The 25094-nt window shown below is 39.2% G+C and overlaps 1 protein-coding gene across 1 annotated transcript in view; it reads right to left on the bottom strand.

Moving 5' to 3' along the window:
• The window catches only part of pdlim4 (PDZ and LIM domain 4), a 45332-nt gene extending 23264 nt beyond the window's left edge, over positions 1-22068 (bottom strand). The window contains exons 1-3 of the mRNA XM_085364643.1: positions 21818-22068; positions 10822-10973; positions 923-1004 (exon numbers count right to left, since the gene is read on the bottom strand). Of these exons, the coding sequence (XP_085220769.1) occupies positions 923-1004; positions 10822-10973; positions 21818-21910 (327 nt within the window). The 5' untranslated portion in view covers positions 21911-22068. The remainder of the gene's footprint in view (positions 1-922; positions 1005-10821; positions 10974-21817) is intronic.
• Positions 22069-25094: the final 3026 nt, after the last annotated feature.

Raw genomic sequence — 25094 nt, 5'->3', positions numbered from 1 at the left:
GGTCACTCACCGAAAACATTTAACACATTAGGAAATGTAACTGAGAAATTATTTAATTCGGTTTTAGGTTAGACTTACCAAGCAAACCAGCCTTTTGGAAAGTCTATTTCCAATAAACTATCAAAATCCTAGATAAAGAAATTAGAATAGAACCAAAACCCAAGCTGATAAATTGCATCCGTAACTACTGGCTCTTACCCAAAAAAAACAACACTTTTTTTGTAATAAACGAGACACTCCATCATGAGGGGGCAGATAGATTTCACTTCGGCTCTTTGTATGCCTGTCCCACCCTTTTAAGCACAGATATGCTGCCACAACAAGGGCTGAGACAGATCAATCGCAACTCCATAAATACAACAACACAATACTTGACGAATGGACATCTCTCACATATCCGAAGCACAATATTCCCATTGTCTGTCTGCCTCAGTCACACAATATCCATACTCACAGCTTATGTGCGCACACACTCACACACCTCCTGTTTCCTCCATGCTCAGAAACCTGCTAGCCTGCCAGCAATGGAAAACTTGGAAAAGATCATCTGCTAGAGTTCATCATGCCTTGAATGTCCTTTTGGCAGCTCATACATTTGGAGAACAATCAAGATACTAATTCAAAACTATTCCAGTGAACAGTGGGATGCATTATCTCATTTATAATCATGTGAATGATAGCACACATGCAATTTCAAGATTGATTGTTGTGCCTGTTTCCATGGATTCTGTCACTGAGGAGAATTGCGTCTCACACCCAGGAAACTGTACTTCAAAGTCATGATGCAGTTATAGCCATCGCTCTGGTTGGCAGCATGACAAATTCAACGAGAAACCTGACCGCATCCCACCTCATGTGAATTCAAATCTTAAGAAATGCATGCGACTTGTGCTTGGGGAAATCCACTGTAAACAGTGGTTACCTGTGAGTCGGGCTCCATGTAAGGGCTTGTCTTGCCATCTTCACTAACTGTTGGTGACCACACTCCGTCTCCCGATCCTGATCTGAAAGACAATACCCATGAGAGAGAGAAAAAAAGAGAGTCTCAGATAAATCCAATGCCATCTGACACCCAAGCTGAAGCAATGATTTCTGCTGAGAGTATGGATTTTTCTTTGCTGACATCTTTTTATTTTTTCCCCCAAGGAACCTATAAAGTATTTGTGAATGTCTGAAAATGAACCCAGAAAAATGAAAGTAGTCTGTATGCTCTAATCGTTTTAGAACTGATGTAAACTGGGAAAGATGTCAGCTTTAGGATCACGCAAAATCCCATAACTGTTACTGAATATTAGCAGTGCAAGATGCCTCTGTGCCAAAACACTCACAGTACTCAAGGTAAAGTCTGGGCATGAACATGCATGTATATGTGGATTTTTATGTATAGTTGGCAGCTTTCACATTTTTAATGGGATGAAGCTACTTTCCTCCCACTGATACCAAGATAATGTCATCATCATTATATCATAAATCCACTGTTTGAACTATCACTAGAAGAGCACATTGTATCTTGGGCTGTGGATTTGTCATAAGTAGCGATAGCTGAATTACTGGAATCTGAGGCTTACCCCTCTCATGTTTAGATTGTCAGTAATTGACTCCAGTTGCATATTCTTACATAAAAGTAAAAGGACTTACAGTCTGACAGCAATGATAAAACACATTACTTATAGCACTGCTGAATGAGCCTCTATGAAAGCACACGGTAAGCAGGGGCACAGAGCAATTTTTCTTTTTTTGAAAGACCCAAAATAAAATACCCTGGTGAAAATAAGGGCGTGTAACTTATCTTTCCAGCTGATAAACTGGTGCTATTCATTTCCAACGGCATTAGTAATGGTTCACTAGGAATGCTATTTAACTTTCAAGTTTCACATTCAACTAGAGGAAGTTTTCCGGTCACATAAAAGAATCAAGGGGAATTCTTTGGTTCATCTGGCTTTTGTTGCTATAGTGTTGGCCGTCAAGTGGGAAAACACCCGGACATGACGCTGAAGGACAGCAGTGTGTGTGTGTGTGCTTTTCTTCACTTTCCTATTCATCTGCAAAGACATAAAAACCATTAACAGAAGTAGTGCGAGTGCATGAATGCATTGTTGACCCCCACATGGGGGAGGGTTGACGTCTAAAGAGGTGAGGTCATTGGGCTGGCAGCTGGCACATCAATGTATGAGCTGAGCCAGTGCTTCAGATATGAACCATGGAGGTGTTGCTATCAAGGACGCTCTTATAAGGCGCCGAGTGTCTGCAGATGGACAAGCGCTACTGCGTAGGATGAACCCTGCACCCCCCTCCTCCGCCAATTCCTCCACGTTTCAGAAATTGAAAGCCTTCATGTATCCAGAATGTTTGGTTGCGATGGCTACCATACAAACACCCTATTGAAAGGAGTTCAGTCTGAAGTGGCCCATTTAAATTGGTATTTGGTGAAAACCAAAGACAAGGAAGTTACCGAACATCCATCTTAACAGTTTTGAATGCAGAGGCGTAAGTGGAAAGTATGAGAGGCAGACAGTGGTCATTATACTAGGAGGTCACTCTGAAGAGGGATGTCAAAATCATGTAACCATCTAGTTAAAAAATATGCACTGCACTTGAAACAAAACTGTGCCACAGCTGTCGTTTTGTTGTCTGGAAACAATTTTGGCAATGTCAAATGCAACATAATGTATGTTATGTAATATATAAAAAAAATAGCCACACAATCTGTTGCAAACAAGTGTGATGTGATGAGGACACCCAGATTACCCAGGGCCATGAGGATCCTACATCCAAAAAACTTCTGCTAAACATTCATTAATTAGTCGATTGTCTCTCTAACTCTAACTTTCCACTTGATTGTGCGCATGCGTCTGTCTGATCCAGGCCTGGATAGTAAAATGTGTCTGGAAATATTCTTTGAAATAAACTCATCGTCACAACAGCACCATGATGTCAAAGCATAGGGGTGAATACTCCTACCTCTAATATATCAACTTCAATACAAAGGCAAAGAATTTTTAGATCCCATGGATTTATTTTCATAGGATTAGAATTTAAAAAGAAAACATGAAACCCATGAAATCCCCCTAAAAATGAAGATTTAGATGTTAGATAAAAATTCATGATAAAAAGAGATAAAAGTGAAAGAGAAAAAAAATGAAAGAAAGGCGGAAATGGAAACACACAGAAACCAGAAAAAAAAAAAAGTCATCACAATGATTTTCCTATTCTTTCCTATGATCATATTTTCCCTTGCCTGACCTCCCCCTGCCAGGTTTAATTTCCTGATTGGAGAGATCTGGATCTTGGAACAGCAGATGAGTTTACTTTGGCTGCACATGACCACAATGTTCAAAAAGGAGCATGGGGCAGACGGCTGCAAACCCTCAAATTAAGACAAGGCTGATAACTGATCATTTCAGGGTTCACTTAGAGTCTTACTCCATTATCAAAGCCATCTGAAAAAGGACAATTTTAAGTTGTTTTGGTCATCACTGGACCTGCCCGTATGTCCTTTTTCTGTGCAAGGACTTAAGTGGGGGTTGTTTCTGTAGCATTTAAGACGAGGCAATAACTGTCTAAAGTGCAGCTTTAGAGGTCTCATTGGCAGATCTCAAAGGGACACTTCAAAAAAATCTCCATCTGTGCGCCGACAAGATCAATGGAAGAGAGGGAAAGGGAGGAACAATCGTCCCTTCGACCTCTTGTGCAACACAGTCTCCCAAACTCCACTGATGTTACAGTTGTAACCACAAAAAAGGAGACCTTTGGAGAGTGTGAGAGGAATGATGAGATGAAGAAACAGGAGAAAACAGCCCTGGTAGTGGAGGGGTGTAGACAAGTTGGTTCCTTTGGAGGTTTCTTTTTGTTTTTGTCCCTGCTGGAGTCCTGTGCTTCTTTGGTCCCATGCAGCCTTGTGCATAATTCTTCATCTGTGAATCACGGGTCATTAAGTCAAAGTGAGAAGCAAGAGGCAAATTCTACACCAAAGGGACCTCACTCTCTGTCTTTTCTCTGCCTGATTTCTCTGTTTGAATTCAAATACTCTTTCTTGTTTTGGTTTTACTCTTCAGATCATGATCAGAATTACATATATATACACACACATCTAATTGCATCTGTAGGGCTGAGATATGCACTCATACTACATGCGTTACCCATCTTATTCCCCTAATCATAGCCTTATATGACACCATTGCATGTCTAACCACATCCAAAAGCATCAAAGCATGAGTGGAAGTCATTGATGGTGCATGTCTAGTGTGCCTGTAAGCTTTTAAAAACCCAGTAAGTGAATCCTGGACCTATTTAATCAACCATCACTCGCTACAACTCTTTTTCTGACAAGTGTATGCGAACCAAAGTATTGACAAGATTAAAAAAAAAACCTTTGTAACTTGGCCCTGGAATTTTCTGCAGCTATGTCAATAAAAAGAAGATCAACATAATGTATTTATGATTCTCTGTATAAAGTATTTTCTCAGTAACCAGGATATTTTTCTTTCAGCTGGTGCTGCAACTTTTCTGTCACAAGTGAAACTGAATTGACCACAATTGTTGGAAGTGGAAGCCAAACCCCAGAGATGAACGAGCTGAAACTATATACACATTTGGAAATGCTGCTTTTATGTTATTTGGAAGAACTGACTTTTAAAGGTCTAAACCATCAGTGGTGCAACTTTTCTTTGCACCCGGACCCATTTCTAACACTGACAGTTCAAAATAAGTGCAACAGGCCATATATATTTCAGATGTTTTACAATAGCAAAACAAGAATTACACGTGCAGCCCAGGAATCATGACTCATTTTTCAGCACATTTAACTTGCCATCCCAGCATGACTCTTTCCGAATAGCCTGACCAATAGTGGAAAACACAAATCCCAACCACCATCATCTGTCTCCCAGGCATCTGAAGAGAAAGTGTTCTCTCCAATAAGCTCTGGCAAAAAGAGGGAAACTGCAGGGAGAAGGCGGCTCCGTGGAAGCGACAGAGAAGGAAAAACCAAAGTGAAGAAATAAAAAGAAAAGTGGTTTAGTTGAATGGGATTTAGGTTTGGAGAGGGAGATAACAGCATGGTAACAAGAGGTCATGGACAAGGATGGTAAGACGTGGAGAGGTTAGAAGAAGAATGAGCATGATTTTCTCATGCTCATTTTTCCAGGAGAAGCTTTCTTCCACAGCTGGTTCATGTATTCGCAGATTCTATTTATGTCTGGTCAAAGCAGACATGACAAACTCCAAAATGGGCCTCATGAGTCAGCCAGGTCCTCTGACGTTACATGAACTTGGACACTGCGTGTCTGTGGAGGCGATATAAGCCATTTTTCCTCTACCCTGAGATGACACGACTCCATATGAACACAAGGAACTGAGAAAAACTTGCAAGGGTGTTTTGCCTCACAGCAGAGCGTTGACAGGCCTGCTGGAAAATGGAAAGCTGTGTGTAAGTGTTGACCTCGAATTACCTTCCTTGCTTCCTCGTCCACGTATTACCTTTTTTTAAATTCCTAATTTTCCCTCTGTTCTTTTTTCTTCTCACCACTTTGTCCACTTCATTCAATCTCAATAATCTTTCCTCCTGTTTAACTGATAGTTCTTCCAATATGATGCCAGAAATACACACAAGAGCACACATTCATTTTAGGCTACATTCCAATGCAGTGTAATTCTTTTCTTCAGTGGGTAGATGGCTCAAAACATCTCAGTAAAATATTGCAGTGATGTAATAAATGTGGACACATCCAGAATATGGGAGGTGAATGAAAGTTTTGATAAGTATGAAAATTATGTAAAACATCCGCTTGCTACAGCCTTCATGGCAATCATCTTGATGCAGCTCGACAACAGTGAGAGATTTGTCTGAGCCGGTGCTTTCCACCACCATCCAGGCAAAGTAAGGTCTGGGTTTAAATCTGCCACTTTAAAACATTAATCTTGTATGCTCGAAAGTTACACTTAACCAGTAGCCATTTTAAGGAGTCTCTTACAAGAATTCTTTAAGAATGAGAAACTAAGTAACTAGTACCATGAACCAAGTGCATATTTATGACATGAGCAGGTTTGACCAAACTGTAGTACTTGACACCCTTGGAATATACAGACAAGCAGCCATAAGTGAAACTCTTTTGAAATTAATTTTTACACATATGTTAAAATATACATAAAATTTTGTTTTTTAAGAACACATCCTTTCTAAGAGAACAGAGCTGCAGCACCCACTTGCTGTATGAAGAGAAAATAATGTAGACTATGCCAGTAAAACCACAGTGAAGCACGGTTAACCCTGTTAACATGCAAGAGTTGATGGTTTAGCCCAAAGAAACTGATAAATATATCAGTGCTGAAAGGCTAAAACACAACTAAGCTATAAAATTTGCATGGCTTGCTTTTATTTGTCAAGATTTTCAACTGAAACCCCCCTTCAAGTTGGATTTCCAACTTGGAAAGTCGGAGTAACCTCAGCAATCCCGTCTTAACAATCGAAAGTGGCAGCTGTGAACGTAAATCATCACAAAACTGACAAACTTTTCATCAGTATTGCCAGTATTGCATATTTGTGATTCGCTAAACAAGCTATATGCAATGCACTGACCAGGTTCTAGCCATGAACATGCTACATTTGTGTGCAAAAAACCCATTGTGCTGTATTGCTAGTGATATATGAATGGTTCTACCTTGCCAAGAAGGAAAACTCACCCTGCTTTTTTCTGCTTTTCTGAGTCTTATTACTCTAACAAGCTCAACTCAGAAGTAATGCCACTCCCAACTCATTTGACTTCCGAGGTAAATGCAAAAGCATTAGTTGACATTAAGAATTACATGATAATGACACTAAATGAAATCAGGAGATGTCCAAGGTTACCTGTAGCACATTTAGTTATACTTAAGGGAAACTTAGATAGATATATCTATATCTATATATATCAAATTACTATCTGCATTAAAAGTAGATATTAATCAAGATAAAAGCACAAATTCAAACATTTAATTTACCACAAACTGTAAAGAAATTCTGCACAACCAGAGCTTCTAATCTCTTTTCTATAATCACCCTTTAAATCTTATTTAGCTTTTCTGAGTCCCCAGAGGCACCTACCAAGAAACTCCCTGAAGCTGAGTGCTTTTAAAAAGGCTCCATAACAGAAATTGTGATAAATGGGGGTTAAGAAAGTTATAAACGTGAACACATTAGAAGGAAACGTTCTTGTGTTACACGAGACCTCAAGCTCAGATGCGCGCAGCGTACTGTAATTTTGGTTCACAGCAGACGTGTAGACTCATATATTTGTCCATCGGCAGCAGCACAAAATTACAGGTCTCCTGTTTCTCGTGACTGTTTGGAGTATTTTATGGAGAAGTCTTTTAATGAGGGCTAAGAATTGCTGTCCTCTAAAATATTATTTTCTAGTGAGTCAGCATGGGTTCTTTGAGTCACTCCCATTTGCAGCTATTGACTCCAAAATGAATGGTTACAATTAAATAATCCCTAGTTATTTCTGTAGCCCACAACTGAGGAGTGTTTCCAATAAACAGAAAAGGTCCATATTTCAAATCTCTTGCAATAAATGACAGACATCTTTTACATATGAACATTACACCCCCATTGAAGGATACATTTTGACTAACCACTTTAACCTTCTTCACCAGCCAGAGAACAGGCTACCATGTGGCTGATTTTTATAGCTCACTAAATCTGGGAATTTTTTCAGTCCAATATTTGTGATTTGTTCTGTATTGTTTACTTTGATTGGTTTCTTAGTAGTTTTGGCAAAATCTCTCATTTTTGCCTGTTGATTTTTTTTTTTTTTTTGGTTTATTTTTTTAAAGACAGCGCTATTTTGTTTGTTGCCATAGTGACAGATGCTGCTTATTAACATGACGCCTTTTACAAAATTTTTCATGGGAAACAGTGGTGATGCACAAGCTCAGCACACATGAATAATTCATGCAATTATAGGTCTACTTTGAGGGAAATGAATAACGTAATAATCAGCTACCTCTCCAATGAGCCCCTCATCTTGTATTGAAACTGCAGCTTCATGAAGCAGTTGAATGATATTGTGGACCACCACAAGAGCCACCTTTTTAACCTACCAGTAGAGAAATGCATGGTGGGAAATGACAGCTTTCAGATAAAGATAAAAATAAAGAAAAAGAAAAAAAAGAATTGCCAACTAAATAACTGATTGCAGTGTCATTCTCTCAGATGAAAAGAACAAAAGAAAAAAAATCGGAAGTATAATTCTGGTTTTAGGTTCTTTGAGCTAAACTGCGTTTAAACTGCGTTTACCAGAAATACATGAAGCAAAAAGTACTGGTTGTCAAACAGCATCCTTGGAAGCGTAGAGGCAGTTCTCTCTTGTTCTCACTGATTCACTGCTCTTCTTTTTGGCTTTAACCTCCAAGCTTATTGTTGCATCGTCTCTTTCTGTTTTTCTAATTCTCACTATCTTTTCCAGCAATCTTAACTTTTAACACCGCTTCTCGTCTCTTATCAAGTCTCTATCTCACAATCCTAAACTTTCACATGATTTTTTACAGTATTTGTTCTTCTGCTGGAACCCCTAATGCCTCCACTTCACCAGCAGCTCATTTCAGCTCTGTGCACCGCAGCCAAGGGTGCATGCCTATCTCTCATACTTGCTTTGCCCTCCTCCTGTTCACCAAAGTGCAGCTTACATTGTAATTATTTAACCAATAACAGCACAAAGGTCACATTCCAGCAGCTAGTCTCGTCCAGCCTCTTATTATATTGCTCTGAGTCCAAATGCTATCTTATCAGTTCAAAGGGGTATTAAGGAGGAATGATGAGCAAACATGGCTGTATCTTGTGGTTCACTTGTGGGTTTAGTTTAAAAGTAAGTTAGTTAAAAACAGTCAAACAAAAAAAAAAAAAATCTTGTCGCTCAAACCTTTTGCTTTTATAATAGATCTACAAAACTAAACTGAATTTAAGTTAAATTGATTCTGATACTCTTAAAACGACAATGCGACACATTCATTTCAAATAATTTTAACCTCAATCCAACCCATTACAATGTTTAAGCACTACACCTATTTAAATTATGGCTAAATGCATTCTACAAAACATTGGGAATGTGTACAAAAAAAAAAAAAAAATTCTCTTATTTACTGCCACAAAAAAATGACACCTAAAATTTGATAGCCACTGTAAACATCCTGTAGCTGGGCCAATGTGGTAAAACAAACAGAAAAAAGAAGGAGCATGAGGCAAAGATTCAACTAATAGAATCTATTCTTCCTTATGCTGGGTCTCAGTCATCACTCTCAAATGCTCCTGCTGTTTATCAAGCTAAATGACTAAATTACTTCTTACTTCCTTAATTTGTTAAACACGTTTGGCTACTTTAGGGCAAGTTTAAGCTGAATTTAGGAACATTAGGGTGCCAGTAAAACAGCGAGAGTGGCCTGTTTTTGCTCCCACACCTACAGATGATCTCTGTTAGTCTTTGTGCAGTATGCTATTTCATGTATCCTCAAATAAATTTACAATCCCTTTGTGGACAAACCACTTAACGCTCAGTTGCTCAGCTTGATATATGGGTAGATGGTTCCTACTACAGGCTGTGGGGGTGGAGGAGGAGTTGTTATGCTAGAGTGGATACTGTAAAACACAAATACAGAAACAGAACAAAAAAAATCTGAATTTAGAGTTCCTTTGTGTCTTTTTTGATCTGATGGGTCTTACTACTTCAGAAATAATTCTTGTTCACACTCCAATCTGCGAGTAACCATCATGTTTCTAACCAGACAAAGGGAAAGAGAGGGAGAGAGACTGCGTTGTCTTCTGCCCTAAAAGGAGAACGCTGAAGCACCAGTTGGCAGTTGTCACTTGTAACTGAGGCTGAAACCACACAGTGTTCTCCATCTGAGGGGATGGGATTTAGAGATTGCCAGATTCGCTCTGCACTTTCCAGTACTCTGGCAACCCAAAGCAACCATCTAACAGAAATGTGGGAAGTGACTGACATTTCAGATTTTCCTTGGTTTTAACCTCCAACCACCCCTGACCTACCCGTCTCCCACCCCACTCCTTCATTAAATGTTTAGATGGATGATCTTTTTTCTGCTATGTTGACAGAAACTTGTTGTTCCTGACCTTCACTTGAGGTCAGTTCATACATCTTCACATACCAGGTCGAAAACGATGATCATTTTCCAACTCATGAAGCGCACCAATGCACAATATCGACCCGGGAATACCATTTGACTACAGTTTGACTCACTGTATGTACAAGCCTCATTGATTTTGACAGCGCTTTGTAGGTGAAGTGACTCGATCATTTTAACTCTTGTAAACTCGTCACTTGTCACTGTAACTCGACGGTGCCAGGCAGAACAGACGAATCACCAACATGTTTTTCTGGATGAGAGGCAATAAATGACCCGAGTCATACAAAAAAAAAAAAAAAAAATCTGTCAAGGTTTTCAACTCAATTTTCTTAATGAGCCTCAGAGCAAAACTCATAAGCTGACGACTGATTAGAAAGCTCAGCATTTCCTGATATCCAATTATTCTGAACCTTAAAATTCCAGTGAGGTCACCCTTCATGGAAAATATGGTTAATCTACAGTGTGTCACATGAATACAACTCACAGATGCCACACAGCTAGCTGGCTAATAGTAAACTACTATTCAGCTGGTACAACAGCTGTGTACATAGTGTTTCTTCAAAGATTCGCTTTCTTTTCTTTTCTGCAATGTTTTGCGGCGCTAAATATAACCATTCCCTCAACTGAAAGAGTGTGATTACAGGTCAATTTATGGTTTAAACACACCAGTTTTCCAGTGAGGGTAGTCTCATGTTTCCATACCTGCTGATGCTGAGCGTAAGCTGCTGAGTGCAGGTTTTGATCTTGTTCTGAGCCTCCATGTGAGTCATGTGTTCTGTCGCGTCACCGTTGATAGCCAGAATGGTGTCGCCTGGACACAGGTCACCTTGGGCTGCCTTGCTGCCAGGTGTCACCTAACAATATTCACACATACCGGATATGCACAGACACACACAACAATCCAAGCACACCCAAGAAAAGAAAAGAGAAAATAAAGAGCCATTATAAGTGGTTTCAAAATGTTGGTGAGAAAAAGAAAAAGAGAATTAGCCTGGGAGCGTCATCACAGAGAAGCCAGTCTTTGATTTATGTCACAGCACCTGGGGCAGCACTCCAGGTTTACACTGTCAAAAGCCTTCAACAATGACCCAGGTGAATCGTCTTCTCACTTTTAAAGGTGGTGAAATACCTGGAAGGAAGGGTAACACTTTATATACCCGGTCTTTTCAAATTCAGTAAATCCATATCAGGGGTTTTCATCAGAAAAGTTGCTAAGCCGTGTGTGTGGGTTGGGGGAATTTAATGAACTCCAGTTATGTAGCACCATCCATGCAATATAACCATCTATGTGCACAAGATGAAACAAATGGCTAAGAGTATTTGATTTGGTTCTTTATTCCCCCTTTTTTCATATGTGTAGAATGGTTAAACAGCAGGCCAATAAGCAGATAATTCGGTGTATGCTACATTAACTAACCTAATGGTTGTAGCTTTTGCCAAAAAAAAAAAAAAAAAAAAAGAAATTTCCAATACCTCACTGAGGCTATGCATGTGTAATTTTATAATCAGCTCAAGTTGAAACAGTGAAGTTTCAAGTCTGGGGAGTATGTTACTTTTGAACCAGGCATGCACATGAACCTTGAACAACAATGTATCTGTGTAATGTTAGACTCGTTTCCAGGCATCTGTGCAATAAGTTCTTTATATAATTAATGCATTTCCTTTTGTCTTTTTTATTTCTGCACAGCATGTCCCCACCTCTTTAATGTGGATTTTCTTTCAAGAGTTAGAGAGAGCAGGTTCTTCTCTGTGATCTCTCTTTCCGAAAAACTCTCCTGGCCAGTGGATATTTGAGCCCCAACGGAGAGTAAGGGGGAGGGCAGTCACATGTGATATCAATTTTGCATTATTACACATACACAAACATGTGCCTCTGACTGATTATATGGTTTTGTCTGACATTAATAAGAAGAAACTGCAGCTTATTTCCTCCGCAGTAAAACAAGTCGCTGTCATCTGGCAGGCTGCAGAGCAAAAAAAGTCTTTTATAGCAGTGAAACAAAAATCATGATGCAAAGTGAACAGTTGTCATCATGTCTCTAGTCTTTTTTGCATGTGTAATGTGCTGTGAACAGTGACCTGCATGGCTATTAGTTTGTCTGTATTTTCCCAGCCATTAAATGTGAGATTCCTGCAGCTCGATGATGATTTGTGTAGTTGCACCATTTTGGGGGGAATATTAAGCAATAATATGTTACATTTTTATATCATCTGGACTTGCTTTTTCCAGTTGGTCACAAGGGCTGTACTCAACCAATCAAAATCTTGGTTGACTGAAATCATTATTTCTCTTAAACCAAAAGATTGGTCCCTGGGGTGGTGGGGGGGGTGGAGAAATGGTCTGTTTCCTCTAAATTAACTAAAAGAAAAAAGCTACAGCGCATGACTGCACACTAGCCTGCTAGCCCTATTATCCTAAAGAAATTATGAGGCAACCTAAAAAGCAGAAACCTGCTTTTCATTTATCAGGATAAGAAGATAAGGAAACTGATGGTTTTGGAGAGCATCCTGTTATTACTCCTGTACATCAAGGGTCTGTGACTAATCTTTGTTTCATCATGCGAGCTGGTAAGTGCATCACTCTTTGAGCTCATTCATCTTCATACCAGACTACTCTCTGCCGAACTCCACACCCTCTTATAATGTCTACTGCAATGACAGCTAAACCTTAAGATATACTGTCTCTGGAGGCTGAAAAACCATGATCTAACACATTTTCACAAGCACTTTTCAGTAATCTAATTAAAGCTAAATAAAGATATGATTGGTTGAAAGTCTGGAAAAATAAACAGAATCCAAAGACAGTTGCATGTAAAAGAGAAGCAGACTCACTAACTGGGAGGAGCCTTTCAAGAGCAAAGGCATACAAGTTCACGCTCCACGAAGCACTAATAGCTGAGTCGTGTGGTTCAAATGTGGAATTCCTAATTTACAGCCTCTGACCGCCCAATGTCCCTGACTCAGTTCCGGTAAACTGTGGGGAGTATGAGTAGGTTTGTGTGTTTCGGTGAGTCCCTGGGAAATGCAAACCCACCTAAGCTTGCACTGTTTATAAGCTGCTTCTTGTAGAAGCCTGGCATAAACAACTGAGCAAGTGTAATCTAAGTTCTGTAAATTCAAGATAGATCCTTTCAAAGGAGCAGAGGCACAAACAAAGCTTTTCTTGGAGTTGGAAACATAGTGGATTCTTGTTTGTCAGTGCCTGTTTTCACAGACACTAACTGGAGGTTATAGTTTGCCCCTGTCATTTAGCACAACCTCCCCTGTGAGAATGCATGTCAGATGTCTGTGTGTGTCTTTGCTTTATGTCTGGATTGTGTCAAAGTGGAATGAAGGACATGCAATAGCAACAGAGTAAGATCACCTCAGCGTCAGGCCATGCAGCATAGCGAATTATTCCAATACATTTACTAGTACACCTAAAAACAAATACATATAGTAGTATGCCAAGCACCACAATAGCATGACTATGGAGTGACTAACAGAAAAAGATTCCCATCTGCAAGGAAATGTAAGGATGATGTAGAGCTACACAGTTCACGCATACGCATAATGTGCTATATTAACTCTGTGTGTGATGTAATTACTTAGATCTACAGAGCGTTAAAGTTTACACAATTGCGAAACAGCTTTTAAATAACAAATGGATATTTTGTTTATCTATGTCATATCATTGTGGTCTTTTTACTCACAACAGCATACCACAAGTTAGGTGATCCATTTCCTATTGCTTCATATGTTGGCAAAAATAATAATAAAAAAATGTAACTCAAGGATGAAAAGCATCAATCTCCTCAAAAATGATGTGACTAAATTTGTTGTCAACAATGAAACGGGGTTTCCTGTACAATCTGGAGGGGGAGAAAAGACATTTAAACAAAATGACCTGACTTAGAGGCTTTATATCATTCGGTGTGAATTCAAATCTAACTTTCACCCAGTAAACCTACTTTCCTGTCCCACAGATATCTAAGGATTTAATTAAAAACAACAGCAATCGTGTTGTTTTTCTGGCTGCTAGAGTTTAGTTTCCGTAGATTATGCTAAATGTATCAATTAACGGTCATATAGGCTTTAGAAAGTTGGGTGAAGCCATTAGGAAGTGGAGTGTGTGACATATGGATCAAATGCAGGATATTCACCCAGGAGACTGAGGTTTATATTGCAAGTGAGACCAAAAATCAGTGTTGACATAACATGATCAGGACTTCTTTTTTATTATAATTTTTCCTTTTCTTTCACAGGTTTGTAACTTACAGGCAACAAAACCACTTGGTTACATTTAGAAAGAAACCATAACACTAACCAACTGTTAGAACCTTTCTGGTAGAGAATAATGTCACAGTCACATGAGTTATCTACAATGCTATCATCCTTAAAGGGGAAAGCTGAGCTAAGAAAAAACTGTTATGACCTCAATGGATTACTTTGACATATGTTGCTGCAATGAGGCTAGTGCTAAAACCAAGTCTACAAAAATCTGCATTATCTTAACAAAACCCTTCCTGCGTGGGGCTGTTAATGATGCATGGTTACCCACTACCAATGTTCCCTCTAATTTTTCATGTGTCTGAGCAAACACACAAACTCCCTGAGCGATCCCATGGACCACTGTGAGCGACATCAGACGTGGGCACTGTGGTCACGCCAGCATCTAATACATCCAAGTTACATGGTTTATTAAAATAATCAAATTACAGCATTTACATTTATGTTAGACTACTTTTAATTAACTGCTTTAGCCCACTAACAATGAAAATTTAAAAAAAAAAAAAATCTAGTCATTGACCTGTGTAGTATGGTAACACTATTGGAAGTAAAGTCCTGTAGCTCTCTGTCTGCAAAATACAGTATATAATGACCAATGCTGGGCAATTAATTATATAGTTACTTCTTCAAAAAAGTAACTCAGTTTGCCAAACAACAAAGTTTTTTGCAGCTATTTTTTTTTTTAAATGCAGCCAACGCATTTTTAAATAAACATTTCAAACTATTTACAGAACAATCAGCTGTTCTGCGTCAAATTTGATGCCACACAAATTATTTGTGCCATTCCAAAAAATAATTTCTGTCCACTATGAGATAAAGGAGAACAACAGCCTGATACCTGCAGGCCTGACAACAGGAGATGTATCACTCCTGTAACATTCAGCAGTCGCCTCATTGTTCTGACACACACAACAAAACTACACTACACACTAACTACACAAGATTTGCGCTAAAAGTCGCAAATCTCTCACATCTCAAAACACCGCCGTCACTCCTAAAACTTCCCCCCGTTTCTTAACAACTAGATGCCACGTTGCCATATCATTTTTTGATTGGTTGACATGGTACTTTTTTGGAGGAAAGGGAGAGGGGGGTGGAGTTTGTTTTTGCTCACAGGCGGAGAGCGCTTTCGAGCCTTTTTTCTTATAAAACGCAGTTTTTACCGTTTATTCCGCAGTAAATATAAACAACGACAGTATTCAGGAAGAAAACCAAACATTGCATTTTTTTTTTTTTTTTTTTTTTTAAATCACAACTCTGGTTTTACGTGGCCAATCAACACAATTTACTGACGTCAGTTCCGTCTGTCCTGCTCACATCTCCGATGGTTGTACACGTTGTCATTAACGTGGCTTCACTCCACATCAGCCACGCCGCTTTGCTAGTTAAAACACTGGTGTCGGCACATAAGGACGCTGTCATAGCCTGTCAACGACGTTGATTAGCTGCGTATACGAATGTGAATCGCATCATTGGCTGGACTATGGGATAAGGTGGCATCGTTCTAATCCCATACTGGAGCAGCCAGTCACTTACTGACTAACACTGCAAAACAGAATTGTTAAAGTATTCATTTTAATTTCAATGCAGGTTAGATTTTTTTCTTTTGTGCGCAACACAGATTTTCTGTGCGCAGAGACCGTGCCAGCAGTGCGCAATTGCGCACGTGCGCAGCTTAGAGGGAACATTGCCCACTACCCAGGTAGTGAGTGAACTGGAAATACATCAAATTGCTATTTGATTGAATCACAATCAAGTCATCGTATTTTTTTTCCTCAGTATGTTTTTATTTATCATCTGTAAAGAAGAACTTAGATTTAACCTAAAAAGAGTGGTACGATATATGTCAAGTAGAGAGAAACCTGGCACTTGTTATTGCGGCAAGGTCACTTAAGGTGTTCAAGCATAAGACAGGCAGTCATGATGGCAGGGAAGCATCAACAGTGCATAAAGAAACTTTAGCAACTGGTTATTAGGCAATCCAAACATTCATCCCCATTCCCATAAGAAGCTACTCCACAAACAGTGACACAGTTAAATGCTAACAGATACAGCGGTTAGCAAATGACAGCCTCATGTCACACAGAGTCATCATGTGGCACGCTGAGGTTTGGTGAGTATGCTGGAGTGCGGTTTCGCTGTGGACGTGTACTCGAGAGAAGCAACGAGGCTGAGAACACAGGAAAGAAAAGAGTAAATGTGTAAATGTTTGATTATGTGTGTTTGCACATTACGCGCTGCATGTGCTGCATCAAAACTCATTCAAGTGTGACATCATCTTCACGATGAAGTAATCTGACAGGTTATACGTTATTTTTGTATTTTGTTTTTTCAAGGTAACACAGGGACTTTAAAATGTCCTTTGGTGTTTGTCTTAGTTCCTGAAAAGTTCCTATTTGCTCTGCAGTGATACTTAAAGCTGCAGTACGCAAAACTGTTTGGAGTGAGTGGGTGTCACAAATAATACCCTTTTATCATATTCTCATTCAAGTTCAGTCTTTGGAAAACTTACTTGGGCCAATCACAAGTCTTTTCAGACCAGGTAGTAGAATAAAGAAGTAGAATAAAGATTCACAGATAATAAGGAGTGGTGGCCTACAGGAACCTACAGGATTACTGATCAGAGAGCTAGTACACAGACAATAGTTTACACAAGACTGCTGTATTGTTCCACCAACTTTTAAAAAGCTGTGTAATTAAGATGTGACTCACAATGAATTACAGCTATTTAAAAACTGCTAAAGCAACAGTTGTTTATTCTGGGAAGTTTCAACCAGAGCTTTCTATCTAAATGTCTCCTCACCTGCAAATCACAAGATCGACACTTAAATGAGAAGAGCCTGTCATTTTCAGATGTTGTACTCGTGTATAAAGTCCACAGAGAGACTTTGAGCTGGGTGGGAGCGCCGAGTTGCACATCTTAGCAACAGAGAGAATAATTTTCTGGCAATGTCTCAGGCCTTTGTTTTCTTGTTGGACCTGAGATAAGAACCATGGTTATGACCTTGAAAACCCAATACATCGCCTGGAGTGTGAGGCTCCAACTGGTTTGTGTTATTCACGCTCAAACAAAGAGGCTCAATCTGCCAAGACCAATAAGCAACACTGAAGTTGATGATTAAAGATGCAAGGTCAGACATAAATGAGAACCCAAGTAAATGGGAGTGCCCTGTTGAAGTAATTACAGTTGCATTCAAGTGCATCTAGAATGGCAGAGATGTTCCAGTCAATCTGATTTGTAATCAGATTAGCAGAATAACTGACTGTTTTGTCTTCTGTTTTTTTTTGCACATGTGCTGTGCTTTCCCTGAAATTTCCTTTCACCATGTGATGCTTGAACATGTTGTACAAGATCATGAGACCACCAGAAGATTCTTTTGCAAGTTTCGCAGCAAATATACTGAAACAAACATGTTTTCTGAGAATATGAGCAGTCGCCCAATTCTTTCCCCCTAGAGAACACTTGAAGTCTAACTGCAGCATGGATATCATAATAACAACAATCACTGAAATCCACTTTCATACATCAGATAACCAGATGAACAGGAAAAACTTAGAAACCACCCAAGGACTTTCATTGTTCCCTCTGCCCTGTACTGTTTCAAGAGCTCAGCAGCTTCACTGACAACAGGAAGTTCTTCAAGGGTACCCATCTGTTATATTTTGCTCAGTTTGTTGTGGAAATGCAGCATCTGTAATTCTAGCCTAGAGAGAAAAAAAGGCTCCCAGACAGCAACTTGAAGCTGATTATTATACACAGCAGTGTCTGAGAAATAACCCATGTGGCTGTAGGTTGAATATCCTGTCTCTGCTATATGACAGATGTACAGTGGTGTTGAGGTTCTGTGATATATACCTGCAATGCACCGAAATTGCATTTGCTCTTAATTCATTTTCAGTAATTCCAGTGTCCTAATACAAGCAGAATAACAATTGTGGGATGACATGACTTGGTTGAGTCATTTAGTCCACTGAGACTAAAGATGTACTCGATCATATTCCATGAAAAACAGCTGATTAAAGGATTGTGATAGTGTTGCAGAACGTGAGCAATGACGCATGGTATAACTGATTTTCTCTTTGTGCTCCTTATCTTGTAAAGTCCTGCAAACACCAGCCACAAAGACAGAAAGTGACTAGCTGCAGTTCATATTAGTTTTCCTGCGAGTGGACTATGATTTAACACCAACTCTAACCCATCTTTGACAGTCAGAATATGTCATTTTTATTGGTATTATAATCTTATCCCAGTCAGGAACAAATAATGATCACAAACTTTGCCTTTTTCCAAAAATAGAGTTTAAGGCTGGATTAGGGTTATGGTTGCCTAACTTTAACCTATAAAGGCTTAGACATTAGAAGATTAAAGAGTCTTAACTTGGAGATCTGTATTTTTGTGACAACTAAAAGAAGAATTTGATGTGTGAATAACTGGCCTTTACATTCATAAACAAAAACTAAATCCCTACTGTGACTTGTCTGAAAACTTCATCTTGCAGAGGCCATGCAGCAGGTTGAGCGAAAAAGGAGGAACGCAGAGACACTGTGCACTGCTTGGATCATTATTCACCCAACGCTCAGTTGTGAATTCCTGTCCAGGAAGGTGACTGTTTTCCAGCTGGCAAATCTGACAAGTGTCCTGCATCACCTTCTGTCTGGAAGTAACTTTAACAAAATGGCTAATATCACAGCTTTCACATTCAACATGTTCTCTTTAAATGCTTCTACAGAGATATCAAGGAATGTTTTTTCAGCTATTTAATGTCTCTCATCCACACCAAGCCATTTGACAACCAGACCCACCATGCCTACACATGCCATCTGGGCAAATGTTTCTAGTGTCAAATAAACATATCCCATTAACGAGCTGAAGTCCTAAAGGGCTGGCAGGGGACTAATCAGCTTATCCAGGAAGATTATCACCTTACGCAAAGACCCAGCTGCTGCCATCATAACTTGCTTTCTGGTATTTACAACTTTCAGTGTGCAGGTGTTGCATGACATTCACTTTTATGCTTGCTGAAAGACATTAGATGAGGGGAGGGCTGTGTAAAGTAATCTAACACTCAAAAACTCCTAATATTTAGTTCTCATCTTCGGCCTTCTCTTCTTTTCTTGGATAAGCCAACATACTAAGAACTATCTGAATAGTCCAGCCTGTGTAATGCTTACATGGTGCTTAAATACCCTCTGAGGAGGCATTCTAGTTACTGTACTACATGAAGTATCTTTCTCTGACACACACAAACATGCTCTTCCTCTATAACTCTTTCTGCGTCACCATTCAGTGCATTCAAACTGCTGTCTTGGGCATGCACCGTACAGCAAGAATGCAACAAGTATGTGATGAACTGCAGGTTTACGAGATACTCCTGCACTTCAGCAACAATAAATCACTTCACACACTTCCGCACCAGAGAATCAGTGTCACATATTTTCTGGTTTTTACATCACTCTGAATTTGAAGGATCAAGTTCTGTTATTAAAACACTTTTTTTTCCTTATGTTTAAAGCCAGTGTCAATTGGACATTGAAGGAGTTTGTAATGACCGGCAAGAAGCAAATAAAGGTCTTTAAGTGGCAGTGTAATGACGAGACTTTCAGCCAAATCACTTTGTATTTAGGCCTCTGATATTACATATTTGGCTAAATATGCTTACATCTCAGCAGCTGCTTCCTTGTCTAAATATCAAGCCAAGTTTTTGGAGTTACTCAAAAATCCCCTATTGCTGTTGCTGCAGCTCTTCCATGTGAGCACAGTTTTTTATTGCCATCTCTTTCTGTAAAATATAACCTGCAATTAATTTTACTGATGCCATCACCGCAGAGTTATGAAACTCTTTCACAATGCATGCCATGCTTTTAACACTGGCACCCACATATACACGCACAGATTAATCTGGTGAGAAATTGTGTGATTAATTACCCTGAAACCACAACTTGCTTGCTGAACAAATTATTTAAGAAGTTAGGCATGCATCGGAAAGCCTGAGATGCCATTGAAATATTCTAAACAACTCAAGGAGGTTGCAACAGGCTTGTTAACTCTCATTCTTCCCAAAACAATTATTGCCTTGGCCACTACACTAGTTTGAAAAGAGACAAAGAGACAGTAAACTTGATGATTCCTGAAGATATTATATATTTGATATATAGGCTGATATCATGATTGATGCCTATTTTTTGTTTAAGCTGCAGAGTTCAACTACCTTTTAAGGTTGTTTGCAGAGTCAAAAGCGTCAAGTTAGCAAGTAAACCTCTCGAGGTTTTACGACACCCTCTGAGTCGAAGCATGCCACATCATTGTATTACAACTTTTTTAAAAAAAACATAATATTTTATTAGGTTTAAAAAGAGCGCTTTGGGTCACCTTCGGGAGTTCATCTTCTTCTCTCAAAGTTGTTTATCAGCCGTCATAAATCTAAAAGGTGAACCTCTTGTCTGAGGTGCTGCAGGTCTGTAGTTAAAGGGTAGTTTTAGGCCTGGTGGTACAGCTGAGCACAACACCTGGAATCCCTCAGCAACACCAATGAGCTCTGATGAAAAACAAATGTCAGCGCCTCCCCTCCGTCCCTTCTGTAAGGCCTGCAGCAGGACCGGGCTGTGTTTATCCTGGCCGAGAAGAACCTTTGGCTACTGCCAGATCAAACTGCCAGCACACTGACTCCTGACCCATATTGTGAAGGTCAGGAAAGTTCAGGAGGTTTTGTGATTACTATCAACAATACATCTACTGGTTCTGGTACTACCATAAATAATATTAATAGTGATTAATTAAGATTTATTAATATAGTGTAATATTATATATTTTAAAACTAACACAAATGCCATTTCTTTAAAAAAAAAAAAAGTTAATAAAAGAAAAAAAAAAACTAAAACCAGTTGAGTTGTTGCCAGGTTATCCAAATGTAGAATAGTTTATAATTATTTATAAGTATTAAGTATTTAAGTCACAGAGTTTATATTACTATGAAGGATAGGTTCACTAGCATTAGTTAGCCTTAGTTTCATTCAAATTATAAAACACTTTTTCTAAACTATATAAATATATCCCTGTGTTGTGTCGTTCTGTTTATGTTGAGACTGATGATTTTGAACGTCGATAAGTGTTGTTCGGCCAACTGCAATGACTCACTAAACCGTACTGGCAATTTCAGCTGCCAGAAATTAGACGCCCCCATCTGTCTGCTTTGAGAGTAAAGCTCCCGTTTATACACTGGCGTTAGGGCTAGCAGACCTCTGAGACCTGTTAAGATTAATTCATTGAGCAACTTCCAACCTGACTCAGTTTATATATATTTATTTATTTATTTATTTATTTATTTATTTTCCTACTTCACTTAAAGCAGCCAAATATCCCCTGTCTGTTCCCACAGCTCAATGAATGGATAAACACGCAGACGCAAGAGACGACAAAATTACTACCTACCCTGGAGACAGTTAACGGGGTGCTGAAATCCCGTCCTCCAACCAGCCGAAAACCCCACGGTGAGGGTCCCTTGAGTGTCACGGTCTGGGTCATGATTGCCAAAAAGACTGTGAGAGAATATCAGATAAATGACAGGCAGGCTGAGACGGGGAAGTGTCCGTGGTTCCTCGATATACGGATGAAAACAGGGAACGTGAACTAGCCACAGTCCTATGCCTAGCTGCTAGGCAACGCTGCCCCGGCTCTGAAAACTTTCCTCTTCGCTTGATTCAGGTTTAAATAACAAAGCCGCTTCTGACGTAGGACGACGGGCTGCCGTGCCCGCCTTCGCCCGGTCCATAGCAGAGAGAGTGGGAGGGGACGATGCTGGGTGTCGTGGCTGCTGCGTGTGGAGACTTCCAGTGGTGATATGTCACATACGAGGCAGTGTTTGTGCAAATGTTAATGGAGTGAATATAGTGTGCATGCCATTATCAGCTAAATGTGTTTGACTTGTCATTCATTCACTTCTACTCCCTCTACCTCAATGAAAGTAACAAAAGGTAAGTCTTTATTCATCTGCCACTTTCTGTTCTCAACTGCTTCTTTAGTAGGGACTCTTTTCCATTTGTATGAGTTACAGTTATACATGCCATTCTTAGTACACTAGTTTAAGGCATAATTTGTTGGACAAAGACACATTTTGTATTGCCTCTGTATCCCACCACAGAGGATTTTAAATCAGTCAATATGTGTGCAAACTTTCAGCTTCAAGTTAGGGGGTTTAACAAACATTTTCCACTAACTGTTTAGGAATTACAGCCCTTTTTATACACAGGCTCCAATTGTCAGATTAACTGAACAAACTAACGTCATTTTTAATTTAAGGATTGTTTTTCATTCTTAGTTTTAGTTTCTTCATTTGCAGTCTTTGCGTTGTGACTACCTGAATCCTACAACCTACCAAGGCTTTACTGTTTCTTTTACTTGTTTGTGGGTCTCTCAGCATTCAGTTTTGGATTTAATAACTAAAAGCATGCTCTGCTGAGTTGAGATCAGGTGACTGACTTGACCATTGAAGAATATCCCATTTCTTTGCCTTGAGAAATTTTTGGGTTGCGTTTACGCTCTCCGTCATTATCCTTTAACACTGTGAAGCATCGTCTGATCAGTCGTGCAGCATGTGGCTGAATCTGAGTGGAGAGGAAGGCATGCCTTACATGCACATGCCCGTAACATTGTCTCCACCATGTTTGGCAGACTGTTTCTCTCCTCCAAACTTTTATATCAGTCTGGTACAAGGTCTGGGCTTCATTTACACAAAGAGAGAGACTGTGCAGACTCTTTCATATGTTTTCTGGCTTGGTCTAATCTGGTGTTGTTATTCTTGAGTGTAAACAGTGGTTTCTACCTCGTTGTAAACTCTCTGTATTTACATTTAGGAGGGCGTCTCATGATTGTTCACCTTGACCACAATTCGCCTACCTCCTCCACTTCACTTGGTTAGATGTTATGAAGTTGTTTTTCTTAACCACTTGAATAGGATTATGCACTTTGGTTGTCTTCTGTGGCCTTTCGGGGCTTTTGGTGTTACTGAGCTGGTCACTGCAATCATTCTTTTTACAAATATACCATATTTCATTTAACCACTCCTAAATATTTTGCTGTTTCTCTGATAGGTTTACTTTGTAATATTTTAATGGCCTCCCTAATTTGCATTGACATCACTTGAAATTAAAAGCTATAAAATGCAAATTCAGCAGTTTCAATAAACTTCTGATATTATGTCTTCTTCATTTGCCATTGAAATAAAAAGGGATTGAGCCTCACCTGGTCGTGCTGTCACGCAGTCAGTCAATTGTCCAATTCATTTTGAGCCCCTGAAAAGGACACTGTGTGTGTAAAAATGGCTGTAATTCCTTAACAATTAAAGGACTTTTTAAAAAATAAAACCCCTCGAATTTAAGCTGAAAGTCTGCTCTTTGATCACATATAGACATCTTTGATTTAAAATCTTCTGTGTTGGTTCACAGAGACACAAACAAACAAAAATGTATCTTTGTCCAACAAATTATAGTTATAACTGTACCAAGCTTTAACGTTAGCATTGCTCTAAGTAATTGCTACTGTAAATGATTTGCTTTTTCATGCATATAATCTTTCAGTTACTTTGAACATACATGCTTAAAAATACACAATAACCAAGTCAGTCTAGAAACTCTGTTTAAAATGTCTAAACCTGTGAGAAGCTATCTATTAGGATACGCTTGAGCTTAACATATCAGAGTGTAACTGTAATTTTCACAGTTATTAAAAACCAAATTCTTAACAGGTAACATGTTAACCAAAATATTGGATAGACTGATGTTTGGATCTGATGCCAAGGAAAAGATTTTTAAGATAATCCATCCAAGAGCTGTTTGATTTGATATGGTTGAGGTAGGCATCTGTTGATATTTGCTGGCAAAACAAAACAGCTTTTGGGGAAGTTCACAAAATATCCTTGCCTTTAGGTCGTTGAAGGATAATCTGTGCGTGCACCTAAAACTAAGACCAGCCAATAACTTGCTTATCTGGGTCCTCCAAAAAATTCTGTGTAGCCTGAGTGTCATAGAGTAGCAAGAAAAGATGTTATGCTGTAACTTGAATGCCTCACTAGCGGAAAGGATCTCTCCCATCTGTCAATGGATATACTAGTATCCTCTCTGCCCCACTTTCTGATTCGTTCATGTCCCCAGCCAATTACAAAGTGAGTCACTGAGCTAGACTATGATTTTTCTGCTGCAGAGGGGATGATCTCATAGACATTCCTGGGAATGTGTGTTTTAGACAACTGTAGACATGTGGAGCTCTGTCTGAAAATCTGAGTCACCTTGAATCAGACACCAGCCTATCCTGGTTACTGTGTAACAAAGTGGCACTGATGTCAGCACAAATGCAGCTCAGCATCAGGTATTTTGTGACTGTTTCTGCAAGCCTGTGTAAACTTTGCACAATGAGCTGCTGTGATGTAACAGAGTTGTGAAAACCTGAATGTATGCAGATCGTAATGATGCAAGGTGTGTGATTGTTTTAACAAGAGAGAACAGGAGAACGCGTGAGAGCGCGTGAGAGGAACGTTAAAGAAACATGAATTCATTGGACTTCCTTGAGAAAAGGAAGGTATTTTGATTGATTGCTATTATGTTTCACAGAACATTTGAATATATTATTCTATTGAGATTTAAAGAATTATTTAAGAAACTTTTGAGCATAACTAACATGCAAATTATTTAAGGCCAAACATCTTAGTCAAAAT

Source organism: Diplotaxodon limnothrissa, linkage group LG10 (assembly GCF_057381915.1).
Source record: "Diplotaxodon limnothrissa isolate DT_005_m linkage group LG10, D_limnothrissa_male_GT1.1, whole genome shotgun sequence".
In the NCBI taxonomy this organism is placed as follows: domain Eukaryota; kingdom Metazoa; phylum Chordata; class Actinopteri; order Cichliformes; family Cichlidae; genus Diplotaxodon; species Diplotaxodon limnothrissa.
Note: the sequence above shows the minus strand (reverse complement) of the source record. Positions and strands in the feature narration are given on the sequence as shown.